Genomic DNA, 12,364 nt, shown 5'->3' with positions numbered 1-12,364 from the left:
TCCTGCCTCTTTTGATGGGATCGTATGTCTTTTTTCGTCTTTAGTCTTTTAGTTTGGTGGATTACATGGATTGACTTTGGAATATTGAAGTAACCTTACATTCCTGGGATAAATCCCACTCATGACGTGTTAATATGCTTTTCCAACTCGTTAACATTTAGTTGAGGATTTTGTGTCTATCATTCCTGAAGGATTTAGTCTGTAGTTTTCTTGTAATATTTTTGTCTGATTTTATGAGGGTAACGCTGCCCTAACAAAATGAAATGGGAAAGTTCCCTCATCTTCTATTTTCTGGAAGAGATTGTGTAAAATTGGTAGAAATTTAAGTATTTGGTGGAAATTGCTACTGAAATCATCTTGATTTGGAATTTTCTTTTTTCGAAGGTTTTTAATTACAAATTTAAGTTTTTAAATAGCTATAGGACTATTCAGTTTCTCTTATTTCTTCTTTGGTGAATTTTGATAATTTGTACCTTTGAAGGAATTGTGTTGTCTCATCTAAGTTCTCCAATTTACATGCATAGATTTATATGCATTATTTTCATATTATCCTTTTAATTACTGTGGGATCTGTAATGATAACTCCTCTTTCATCCTTGATATTGGTAATTTATGTCTTCTCTTTTTGTTTTTGTTTTTGCCAGTCTTGCTAGAGGTATCAGTTTCATTGATCGTTTGAAAAGAGCTATCTTTTTTTTTTTTTAAACATCTTTATTGGAGTACAATTGTTTTGCAGTGGTGTGTTAGTTTCTGCTTATAACAAAATGAATCAGCTATACATATACATATATCCCCATATCTCCTTTTTAAATTGACTTTTCTCTATTGTTTTTCTCCTTTCCATTCATTGATTTCTGCTCTTATGTTTATTATATCCTTCATTCTTTTTGCTTTAGGTTTATTTTGCTCTCTTCACGGTTTCTTAAAATAGAAACTTAGATTATTGATTTAAGATACTTCTTCCTTTTTAAAAAAATTTTTATTGGAGTATAGTTGATTTACAATGTTGGGTTAGTTTCCGCTGTACAGCAAAGTGAATCAGTTATACGTATACATATATCCGCTCTTTTAGATTCTTTTCCCATATAGGAATGCAGAGCATTGAGTAGAGTTCCCTGTGCTATACAGTAGGTCCTTATTAGTTATCTACTTTATATATAATAGGTATATATTTCTTCTTTTCTAAAGCATTTAATAATATAAATTTCCCTCTAAATATTACTCTAACTGCATCCTACAAATTTTGATTTATTTTCATTTTCATTTATTCAAAATATCTTTTGATTTTTCTCTTTTACCCATGGATTGTTTAGAAATGTGCTATTTAATTTCTAAGTCCTTGGGAATTTTCCAGTTTTCTTTCTGTTATTGATTTCTAGTTTATGTTCATTATGGTCAGGGAATATAGTTTGATTTTAGTTCTTTTAAATTTGTTAAGGTTTGTTTTATGAGCCAGGATATCTTGGGAACTGTTCCATGTTCACTTGAGTTGTTGGGTAGAGTATTTTTATAAATTTATTTATTTTTGGCTGCGTTGTGTCTTCGTTGCTGCGCACGGGCTTTCTCTAGTTGTGGCGAGTGGGGGCGACTCTTGGTTGCGGTGCGCGGGCTTCTCATTGCAGTGGCTTCTCTTGTTGCGGAGCACGGGCTCTAGGCGCGCGGGCTTCAGTAGTTGTGGCATATGGGCTCAGTAGCTGTGGCTCATGCGCTCTGGAGCACAGGCTCAGTAGTTGTGGTGCACGGGCTTAGTTGCCCCGCAGCATGTGGGATCTTCCCAGACCAGGGCTCGAACCTGTGTCCCCTGCGTTGGCAGGTGGATTCTTAACCACTGAGCCACCAGGGAAATCCCTAGAGTATTTTATAAGTGTAAATTAGATCTAGTTGGTTGATGGTGTTGCTCAGCATTTTTATATTTCATTTATTTTTTTGGTCTACTTTTTCTTTGAGAGAGGAGTATTGATGTCTCAAACAATAATTGTGGATTTGTTCATTTCTTCTTTCAATTCTGTCAGTTTTTGCTTCATGAATTTGAGGCTGTAATGTTAGGTACATACACAATTAGGATTGTTATTTTTCATTATTATGTAATGTCCCTTTTATGCCTGAATACTTTTCTCAGATATGAATAACCATTCCAGCTTTCTTTTAATTAGTGTTTGCATGGTACATCTTTTTCTAACTTTTATTTTTAATCTACCTCTATCATTATATTTGAAGTGGGTTTCTTGTATACAGCTTTGGGTTTTTTATCCATTCTCATAATCTCTGTATTTTAATTGTTGTGTATATCATTTACATTTAACATATATCAATGCATTTTAATTTAGGCCCACCATTTTCTTACTTGTTTTCTGTTGTTTCTTCTGTTTTTGATTCTTCTGTTTCCCCTTTTAAATCTTCTTTTGGATTATTTGAATTATTTTACTGTTTCATCTAAATATATCTATTGAGTTTCTGAACATATCTCTTTGTATAGTTGATTTTAAAACATTAAAGAATTTTTAGTGGTTGCTTTAGAGATTATAGTAACTTTTCATTTCACCATAAGTGAAATGTAAAAACGTTGCCACACCTATCCCCAGTATATTTTATATCCGAAAACATTGAAAATACCACCAGACTATGTTTTAACTTTTGCTTTACTGTCATAAATGTTTTAAACAACTTGAGGGGTTTTCATTTCTACCGTTCTTCTAGATAGTTATCTAGATATTCATCATTTTTTAAAAATTGAAGTATAGTTGATTTACTACCATTTGCTTTTCTCTTCCTTCATTTCTGAAGTTTCCACCTTTCTCTCTAGTATCATTTCCCTTTGGTCTGAAGAACTTCCTTTAGCATTTCTTTTAGAGCAGATCTTTTGGCAGTGGATTCACTTGGTTCTCCTTCATTTGAGAATGTCTTCATTTTACCTTCATTGCTTAAGAATTCTAGCATGACAATTCCTTTCAGCATTTTAATAATATTGTTCCACTGCCCTCTGGCCTCTATGATTTTGACTGAGAAATTTGCTGTTATTTGAATCATTGTTCCTCATATATGTGTCATTTTTCTCTGGCTGCTTTCAAGAGTTTTTGTTTGTTTTTTGTTTTATGTTTTTTGTCTTTATTTTTCAGTGGTTGCTAGGTGTGAATTTCTTTGAACTTATCCTGTTTGGTGTTTGATAAGCCTCTTTAGTCTGTATGTTTTATGCCTTTTTCAAAAATTGGAAAGTTCTAAGTTATATTTCTTCAATTTTTTTTTATACTCCACTCTCCTAATTTTCTCCTGTTTTTCTGGGACTCTGATGAAAGACCTTTTGGTATTGTCTCAGAGGTCCCTGAGGCTCTCTTAAGTTTTTCTCTTCTAAGTTTTTCCCCCCTGTTTTCATATTGGATAATTTTTGTTGATCTGTCTTCAAGTTCGCTGACTCTTCTGTCATCACCATTTTTTGAGCCCATCCAGTCCATTTTTATTTGGTTTTTGTATTTTCCATTTCTAAAATTTTTATTTGGTTCTTTTCTACGTTTTCTGTTTCTCTGCTGAGACTTTATTTTGCCCTTCATTTCAAAGACAGTTCACCCTATGTCTTGGCATTTTGCCAACATCTTAATCACTTGGCTTTAAGCCATGTTCATGAGTCTTTTTTTTAAATTTATTTATTTATTTATTTTTGGCTGTGTTAGGTCTTCGTTTCTGTGCGAGGGCTTTCTCTAGTTGTGGCAAGCGGGGACCACTCTTCATCGCAGTGCGCGGGCCTTTCACTGTCGTGGCCTCTCTCGTTGCGGAGCACAGGCTCCAGACGCGCAGGCTCAGCAGTTGTGGCTCACGGGCCCAGCTGCTCCGCGGCACGCGGAATCCTCCCAGACCAGGGCTCGAACCCGTGTCCCCTGCATTGGCAGGCAGATTCTCAACCACTGCGCCACCAGGGAAGCCCCATGAGTCTTTTTGTAGTTAGAAGTTTAACATTTTGATATAGTCAAATCATATAATTTCTTCTTCATTCTTTGTGCATTTTGTTGACCCTGTCTTAGGCATCCTCTATACAGTATTTTATTTCATTTAGTACTGACAAAAGCCTATTATCTCTATAAGTGAAGAAACTGAGGCTCTGAAAGGTAACACATCTAGGGTTACTCTATGAGAAGAGTTAGGATTGAACTTAGTGTTGTCTCCAAAGCCCCTGATCTTTCTGCTTTGCCTTTGAGAACTGAGCTGGAGTAGTGACTTGGAGAATGGCAGGGGAACAACAGATGCATGAGTTATGGCCTGGGCAGACACACTGGGTTTAATAGAACATCATCAGCAGTCTCTTCGCAGTTCAAATAGTCTTCAAAAAGGATGCCTGCATCTAATATTATTTTTAAGTTATTTTTTGTTAGGAAATTTATACTAAAAAAATTCAAAAGGTAAAAAGGTTATATAGCATATACTTCCAGATACATACCATTTATATCAAGCAAGTAAGCATATCTTCCCCTTACTCTTTAAAATGGTAGCCTGCCACATATAGTATTCTATACCATAGTGTTTTTGTTTAACAGTGTGTCCTGATAACTTCCTTTGAGTACGCAGAGTGACCTCTTATTCTTTTTAGTGGCTTCCTAAGATCCTGTTGAGTGGCCATATCATAATTTACTTATAACCATGGACTATTTACTTTCAAAAATGTGAAAAATGAACTGTAACATACATGTAGGAGCACGTTTAAATCGCATAAGAACGGTTCAATAAATTGTCAAAAAAGTGAACATATAAGTAGCTTTAGTGTGTATGCTAATTTCTGTTCTTGGAGTTGCGTTAACCTGCTTCAGAAAGCTTGCTGGATGATACAAACAAATAAATCAGGTGTTTTCTATAGGCAGTGAGGTTTACTTGACACATCATAGTCACTAGAGCCAGACAGAGCAGGATATGAATCTCAGCTTTTCCACTGGTTGTGTGATTTTTGATCATGTGTATAGCGGGGGTAATCTGCTCTCAAAGTTGTTTTAGGGATGGAGATATTGTATTTAAATTACCTAAGCTCAGTGTCTCTTACACAGTAGGGTCTTGATAAATACCAGTTTTCTTAATCTGTTTTTTTTTAATTTCCAACTTTTAATTTTAACAAATCTTAAACTTATGGAAAAGTTGAAAAATAGTACAACAAACAACCATATATTCTTCATCTAGATTTATCAATTAATATTTTGCTACATCTGCTTTATCTCTTTTTTTTCCCTCCCTCCCCACTTATTAGAGAACTAGTTGCAGACATGTGACAGCACCCTTAAGTACTTCAGCATGTATCTCTTACTTAGGACATTCTCCTACAAAATCATAATACTCTTACCTTATTTAAAATTGTTATTCAGATTCCCCCAGTTATCTCCATATAGCTTAAAAAAATTTCAAGATTCACTGTATGATTTCACTGTACTTAGTAGTCAGACCTCTATTACTTCCATTTATTTAAAAGAATCCCCCAGCCACTTTTGCCTTAAGATTGCCATTAAAATTTTTGAAGAGTCCAGGCCCGTTGTTTGTAGAATGTCTTTCAATTTGGATTTGTCTGATTGACAACTCTTGATTAGATGCAAGTTAAATTGTAGGCATTTGGGGAATTCCCTGGCGGTCCAGTGGTTAGGACTCAGCGCTTTCACTGCCAGGCCTGGGTTTGACCCCTGATCAGGAAACTAAGATCCTGCAAACGGTGAGGTGCAAAAAGAAAAAACAAAAAGATTGTAGGTGTTTTAACATTTTAAATGAAATTCCTTACTTTCAGTGATTTAGTTCAGGAGGCATGAGATGTCATTTTGTTCCACCAGGGAGGTGGTATTAAATATATTCTCTTGATTAGGGTGGTATCTAGTAGGTTTCTAAATGGTGAAGATACTCTCCTTTTGTAAATAACAAGCCATCTGTGGGGTGATATCTTGAGACAGTGGGAATATTGTGTCTTCCAGTGTTCTTTCACCTGATGCTTTACGCACTGATGATTCCTGCCTGAGTCAGTTATTACTATAGCAGTTGTATAAGGGTGATTTTCTCTTCCTGTTATTCTTCTACATTTATTAACTGGATTTCTTTTGTAAAGAAGAGCTTCCCCTTTTCCTTTCCTTTTCTTTCTTTACCTATTCACTCACTATCAGTGTGGAGTCATGAATTCTCTCTCCACTCAGTCATCATTCATTTCAGTGGTCAGATTGTCCTGAGTTTGGCTCTTAGTTCTGGGTTAGTACAGTTATAGCAAAGGTAAGCTTTTACTCCATTTGTAGCCTTGGAGGCTGTGGAGATTCATGCAGGTATTGTCCCTTAGATCTTACTTTTGGTGACCCATCTGTGCTTATTTTCCAGCAAATCACTGAATTGAAGAAAGAAAACTTTAACCTAAAGCTCCGCATCTATTTCCTTGAGGAAAGGATGCAACAGGAATGTGATGGCCCCACTGAACACGTCTACAAAACTGTGAGTGCCCTGCTTCTTGCCGCCCTCCCCAGTGTCTTTTCTAATAGTCATTCCAAGCAGAAGTTTGATTAATATTTGTTCTCTGAGTTGGCATGCGTAGAGAGCACTGCTTTCACTTCATTTGAATTGATTACAGGGAGCACAAAGATAATAGGATGACCTTAATATTAAGCAAGGCGATACAAGATTAATTTTAAGGGAGTCTTTCTCTCTTCTTAAAATGGGAATTCTGATTTACCATATCTCAATTGCCTTTTTCTCATTATTTATAATTTAGACAAAGACGGTGAAATGGTAGAATGTTTTTGGAATTGAATCTTGCTGTTACTAACTAACTTGTGTAACTGTAGGCAAGTCACTTCAGTTCTCTGGGCTTGCTTCCAGAGTTAAGTGATAATCCCTCTGTCTTGGCGTTATTTGTGTGGATTAAAATGAGTTGACAGATGAAAAGCCTCAGCACCCAGTCAACGCTTGACAATGATCATCATTGTCTTATTGGGGCTTCCGTGGGCAGCCCGAAGTGAGGCTTGTCATTTTTCCTGTGATCTGACTCTTCTGTATTCCTTGTGTGCTTGCTTATGACTGTCAGAAAAAGAAGTCTATTCCTATCTCAAGTCTTGACCTGGGAGGTCTCTGCCTGAAAACAAACCTTGGTTCTGAAAGTTGAAAAAAGAACTTGGCTTTCTTGAAAAGACATGAGTACAAACAATATTTTAGTGCCCGTTTCTTGACTTTCTCTAGGAGATTAGCGCTTGGCCTGAGAATTCTTCCATTTTTTTCTCTTCGGAAGTTTGCACCAGTGGAAACTTTCGAAGGAGGATAAAGAACTCTCCTTGAGTTTTAGCGGATGGACTTAAATGGGCTTGTCTTGAAGAGGGATTGTACTGTACTTCTGAGCCTTTTCAACAGTTGAAAAGCTCCCTTGTCCCTCAAGACACGATTTCTTTTTCTTTATTGTGGGAGAGAAAGACAATGAGGATCTCCCCTTTTCTGGAAGGAAGTGGTGGTGCAATCAAAATTTTAAAGAAAAACCAGTAACCTAAATTATTTTGTATGTAAGTATGATTATCATGTATCTCAGAACGAATATGGGTGTCAGGAAATCAAAGCAAGTTAATTGCCTGCTCCTGGTCAGGCACCTGTCCTGGGCATTTGTGCATTCATCATCTTATTTTAATTCTCAAGACAGTCCTGTACAATGGAGATGATCCTCATCTTGCAGGAGAGGCGGCTGAAGCTCAGGGAAGATCAGCAACTTGCTTGATGTCGTATAGCTGCTCTGTGAGATGGGTTTTGGACCCGGTTCTGCCTACCTCATTCTACTACACAGTTTCAGCTCTTCTTTTCCATTGTTTGGCTAGATGACTTGATTTGATTGCACCTTTATTTAAATTTTAAGCTTTGGATAGGTGTACATGGTTCAAAATCAAAAAGCATAAAAGGTATATACTGGAAAGACTTTCTTCCACCCTTGTCTCCTAGATTCCCTGGATCTAACCAATATCATTAATTCCTCAGGCAGAGACATTTTATGTGTATACAAGCAAGCATTGTGTGTGTATGTATATGTGTACAAACCCCCTTTTTACATAAATGCGAGCATGTTCTGCTTTGTACCTCACATTTTTCCTTAACAGTATCTTGAATATCTTCCCTTAATAGTGGTTTAAGAGCTTCTTCATTCTTTTTTATAGTGATATTCCATTTTATGCTTATAAGGTGTCTTGGTTTTTGGTTTAGACATTACGGTCGCCATGTATATAAGTTTATAACTTGAAGTATTGAGCTTGCAAAAAAAAAAGTCTAGTGGACATGTTAGCAGTCCGTTCTTTTAAATTTGCTGGGCTGGGGTGCCAGTTGGTTCATCAGAAAGCAAAGCACTTAGAACATATGATATCAGCTGTTACATAGAAGCTCTCTGCCCTTCAGAGAGCTGGAACAGGAATCTTCTCTTTGAAGGGTGTTTCTGCAGTTTTCACAAAACCACAGTTGAAGACATTGTGCACTGTCACTCAGTGTCCTTTATGCGAAGATCAGTTTCTTGTAGAAAAAGTTCTGCTGCAGAGATGACTTCTCGAGTTCCTGTTGTTTGACAGTGAAAAAAATAACACAGTCTGAGCCCCGTCTCGTAGCCTCTTCTCATTTGTTAGTTCATTCAATCCTCAAATCCACCACGTCAGGTGGGCTTTCTGTTTTTCGTGTGACACCTGAGGGATCCGAAAGGAGACCCCTTGCTTTCTGACCTCCCGGGCTTGTGTTTCTAAGGACAACTACAGGCTCGCACTTGCACTTTCATATTGGATGTGAGCAGGACGGCAGGGCCTGTGTCTGCCTTGTCTACCGTGGTGGCCTTGGTGCTTAGCCTGTGCTTGGCCTGTCACAGGGGTTGGTGGATGTCTGTGAAGTGAAGGAATGAGTAAATAAACGAGCATCCACTGACTTGCCACGGTTTCCTCCCGGGAAGGAGTGGAGGCAGAATTTGAAGCCAGGTCCGTCTAGTCCCAAGGCTGTGGCCTTTCCATTCTGGCTGACTTCTCAGTCAGGGGTGCTCTTCCCCCGCAGGGCTCCTTGGCTAAAAGGAGGGAGACCTGTCCTTGGAGATTGTAAATTTTACTGGAAATGTTATTTTTCTTTAAAATAATACACAGGTAGTATGGAATAAAATGTAAAGTTGGCATAAATTATTAAAATAAAGCAGGAGCAAGATTAGAGAAATCTTGGATTTACAGCAGTCCTCTGCAGGTTGCGCACGCAGACCTTCCTCTTTACTGCATGAATTCACCTAATATTCCGCCTGGGGTACGTCTGTGGACTGGTTTGCGGAGCCGATCACTCCCTGCTGCCTCATGTTGTGATCCGTGTGCCAAAGATTCTGTCTTTGGATTCTCACGTGAGTTACAAGCCCAAGACCATGTGTGTCTCCCTTTGTTCCAGTCACTTAAGAGGAAGACGGCTGGGGAGCACTGCGGTGTCCCCTATAGACAGCTGGCCCTGTGTGGTCATGGCTCTTTGGGAAGGGAGCACCCTGAAACCTTATACGGAAGTGAGACAGGCAGTGAGGTGGCCTCCTGCTTATCCATCCACAGGTTTTATTTTTTTGAAGCTGTAACACATTCCCACTGCTACAACCACCACATGCATGATTGCAAACAACCAGAAGTAATTGCCTTGGAATGGTAAAAGCAAGCTGCAGAATTGATTGTAAATTTGCCTGGTGGAGGGCAAACAATTTTTAAATCAGCCTCACTTGTATGACATTTATGCCTGAATGTTTGAATGCTCTGGCTGTTAGGAGCTTGGAAAATTTACATAATTGTTCCAAGCCTTGAGAAATCCAGGGCCTTCTTTGGAGCCCACCAGTGTTCAGTAATTCCCTTTTCCCTGTGCCCCGAGGCTAATGAGGGTTTGAATCTAATATCTTGTCTATTATGAGCACCACGGAGCCAGTCCGTGCTGAAAGCAGGTTTCCCACTATAGGCATTCGGATGTCCTGTGCTTCACACTGTTTCTTTTCTTTCCTAATCTTGCCTGGAAGAACATCGAGCTCAAGGTGGAAGTAGAGAGTCTGAAGCGGGAGCTCCAGGAGAGAGAGCGGCTGCTCGTCAAAGCCTCGTGAGTACCTGTCCCCCTGCCGCGAGCTCACAGGTCGCCCAGGGTTCTGGTGGCGGAGGCTGGGTGCGTCGGTACAAGAGAACCTTGTGTTTCTAAGCCAATTCTTCTCCAGCGGGGCTCTGAGGACCGCGAGGAAATTTTCATTTTTATTTAATTATTTTTCAACAAACTTTTAAAATGTAACATACTTACAGGAAGATGAACCGATCGTAAGTGTACAGCATGATGATTTTCACAAAGCAGACACAACTGTGGGCCACCTTCCAGATCAGAAACCAGAACAACCACCAGCCCCCCGGACGCTTCCTCTGTGCTCCCAGAACTTACCATTCTCCCGCAAAGAGAACCACTGCTCACTGCTGGCATCCGCGTTGCTTAGTTCTGCCTGTTTTTGAACTGTGTAGAAAAGGAATTGTACGCTGTGCACCCGCCCTTTTGTGTCTGGCCTCTTTCCTTAGCCATGTGTCCATGAGATCCATCCCTGTTGTCAGTTACATCAGCAGCTCCTTCATTTTCATTGCTGTGAAAGGCTGGGGGGCCTCGGGGTCCTGAAGGACTCCTGCGGTGGGTGAGGCAGGGGGGCAGAGGGTGGGGCTTCAACCAGAGGAACTCGTTCTTGTATGTGTTTTATGTGCTAGGGTCCCTTGTAATACTTCGTTTATAAGAGGGGTTCTACTGCTTTAAAAAATTTGAAAACTATTATTTTAGTCAATCAATCAGTTAATTAATTTAAATATTTATTGAACAACAAGCACAGTTCAGAAGATACAGTCTGTGACTCAGTTGGTCATTCATTCATTCATAAACATTTCTCACGTAAATGTGCCACACGCTGAGGATTTGAGAAGAGATGTCCCTTCACTCAGGAGCTCATTGGAGACGGGTGAGCCTGTGAACAGGGTGTGCTGGAGGTGCAGTGACAGAGGGCGTTTGTGGGCACGAGGTGAGGCACCAGAGTCTGCTGAGTTTCGTTTGGTGAGAGAGGAGTAAGACTTCCCAGAGTTGACCCACCAAGGACCTGGCTGGAAGCTAACGTGGAAATGCTTCATCTGTCCTAGCAGCAGAGCTCCTGCTGGATACGGCTGCCCAGGGGCGTGGGGCCTTTGGCCTAGGGCACAGCTGCACTGCTCTGGGCCGGGCCACACAATTCCTTTTATTGTCACACAGCCAGCAGCCGGCACGGACTGCTGTGGGCTCTGAGTAGACTAGAGGTTCCCTGGCCCAGGCTTCTCTGAGTTATGCTGACTGTGCACACGTGGTATTTTCTGAGTGAGTGAGTGAGTGATGAATGAATGAATGAACAAACTAGATTGACACTTTTTTTTTTTTTTGGCCATGCTGCTGGGCTTGCGGGATCTTTGTTCCCCATCGAACCCGGTCTCAAGGCAGTGAAAGCGCCGAGTCCTAACCACTGGACTGCCAGGGAATTCCCTTAACACGTTGTTTTTGTTGGTTGCTTTTGTTGTTGTTGTTGTTCGGAAGCACATTGTTCTCTGGGCAGGAAGTCAAATTGACTTTACCAAGCCTAGAAGTCAGTAGCAGAATTCAGTCTGTTTCCTACTCTGTTCACCCTGCCTGCTGCAGATCTCAGCCAGGACTTGTTTCTAGCCAGGCGTGTGCACGTGGAAACCCAGACTCAAAAAGGCCACGTGCACGCCTCAGTACCAACGCACCGAGCTGAACGTTTCGGGGCTGGTGCCCGTGTTTGTTTATATGCATAGATTTTCCAGCTGCCCAGACTGGTGTCCAAGGCCCTTTTTGGTCTGACCAGCTTTATTAATTTATTCAGAAAATATTTATCAAGCAGTTGTCATGTGTGGCAGTGGCCTAGGTTCCTGGAAATAGAGCCATGATCCAAACAGACACGTGGGGCTTACATTCTGGAAGGAGTGATGGGGATAAAATACTTGGAGTAATAGATATATAAATACAAGTTGGGAAAAGAGCTGTGAGAAAAAGGGAGGAAGCTATGAGAGTTAGAGCAGCAGGAATAGGTCCGTAGCTGTAGGTGTGTGGCCGGGAAGGTGGCATTTGAGATGAGATGGGATCTGGGGGTAAGTAGGCCTTGACCAGGGGAAAGGGTGGAGAAGGTGTTGAAGGAGGAGGGAATGTGCAGGTCTCAGGAGATACGACAAGCCTGGGGGGCTCGGTCTCGTCTTGCAGGGTCTTGAGGCCTCACTAGAGATTTTGGTCTTTATCCTGAGATCAGATGGAAAACAGTCATGGGTTTTAAGCAACTGACACAATCAGGGCTTTGTTTTTTAAAAGGTCACTCTGTTTGCTGAGTGGGGAATGTTTTGTGGAGGGAGCAGGGGTGGAAGCA

General features: G+C 40.2%; 1 protein-coding gene across 14 annotated transcripts in view; it reads left to right on the top strand.

Moving 5' to 3' along the window:
* CDK5RAP2 (CDK5 regulatory subunit associated protein 2) overlaps positions 1–12,364 on the top strand; it is a 185,154-nt gene that overhangs the window by 26,510 nt on the left and 146,280 nt on the right. For all 14 annotated transcript variants that reach the window (XM_057548360.1, XM_057548356.1, XM_057548355.1 and 11 more), the window contains 2 exons: positions 6,319–6,429; positions 9,965–10,041. In XM_057548360.1, coding sequence (XP_057404343.1) covers positions 6,319–6,429; positions 9,965–10,041 — 188 coding nt within the window. The remainder of the gene's footprint in view (positions 1–6,318; positions 6,430–9,964; positions 10,042–12,364) is intronic.

This window comes from Balaenoptera acutorostrata, chromosome 6 (genome assembly GCF_949987535.1).
Source record: "Balaenoptera acutorostrata chromosome 6, mBalAcu1.1, whole genome shotgun sequence".
NCBI classification, from domain to species: Eukaryota; Metazoa; Chordata; class Mammalia; order Artiodactyla; family Balaenopteridae; genus Balaenoptera; species Balaenoptera acutorostrata.
This window is presented reverse-complemented; position numbering and strand designations above follow the sequence as displayed.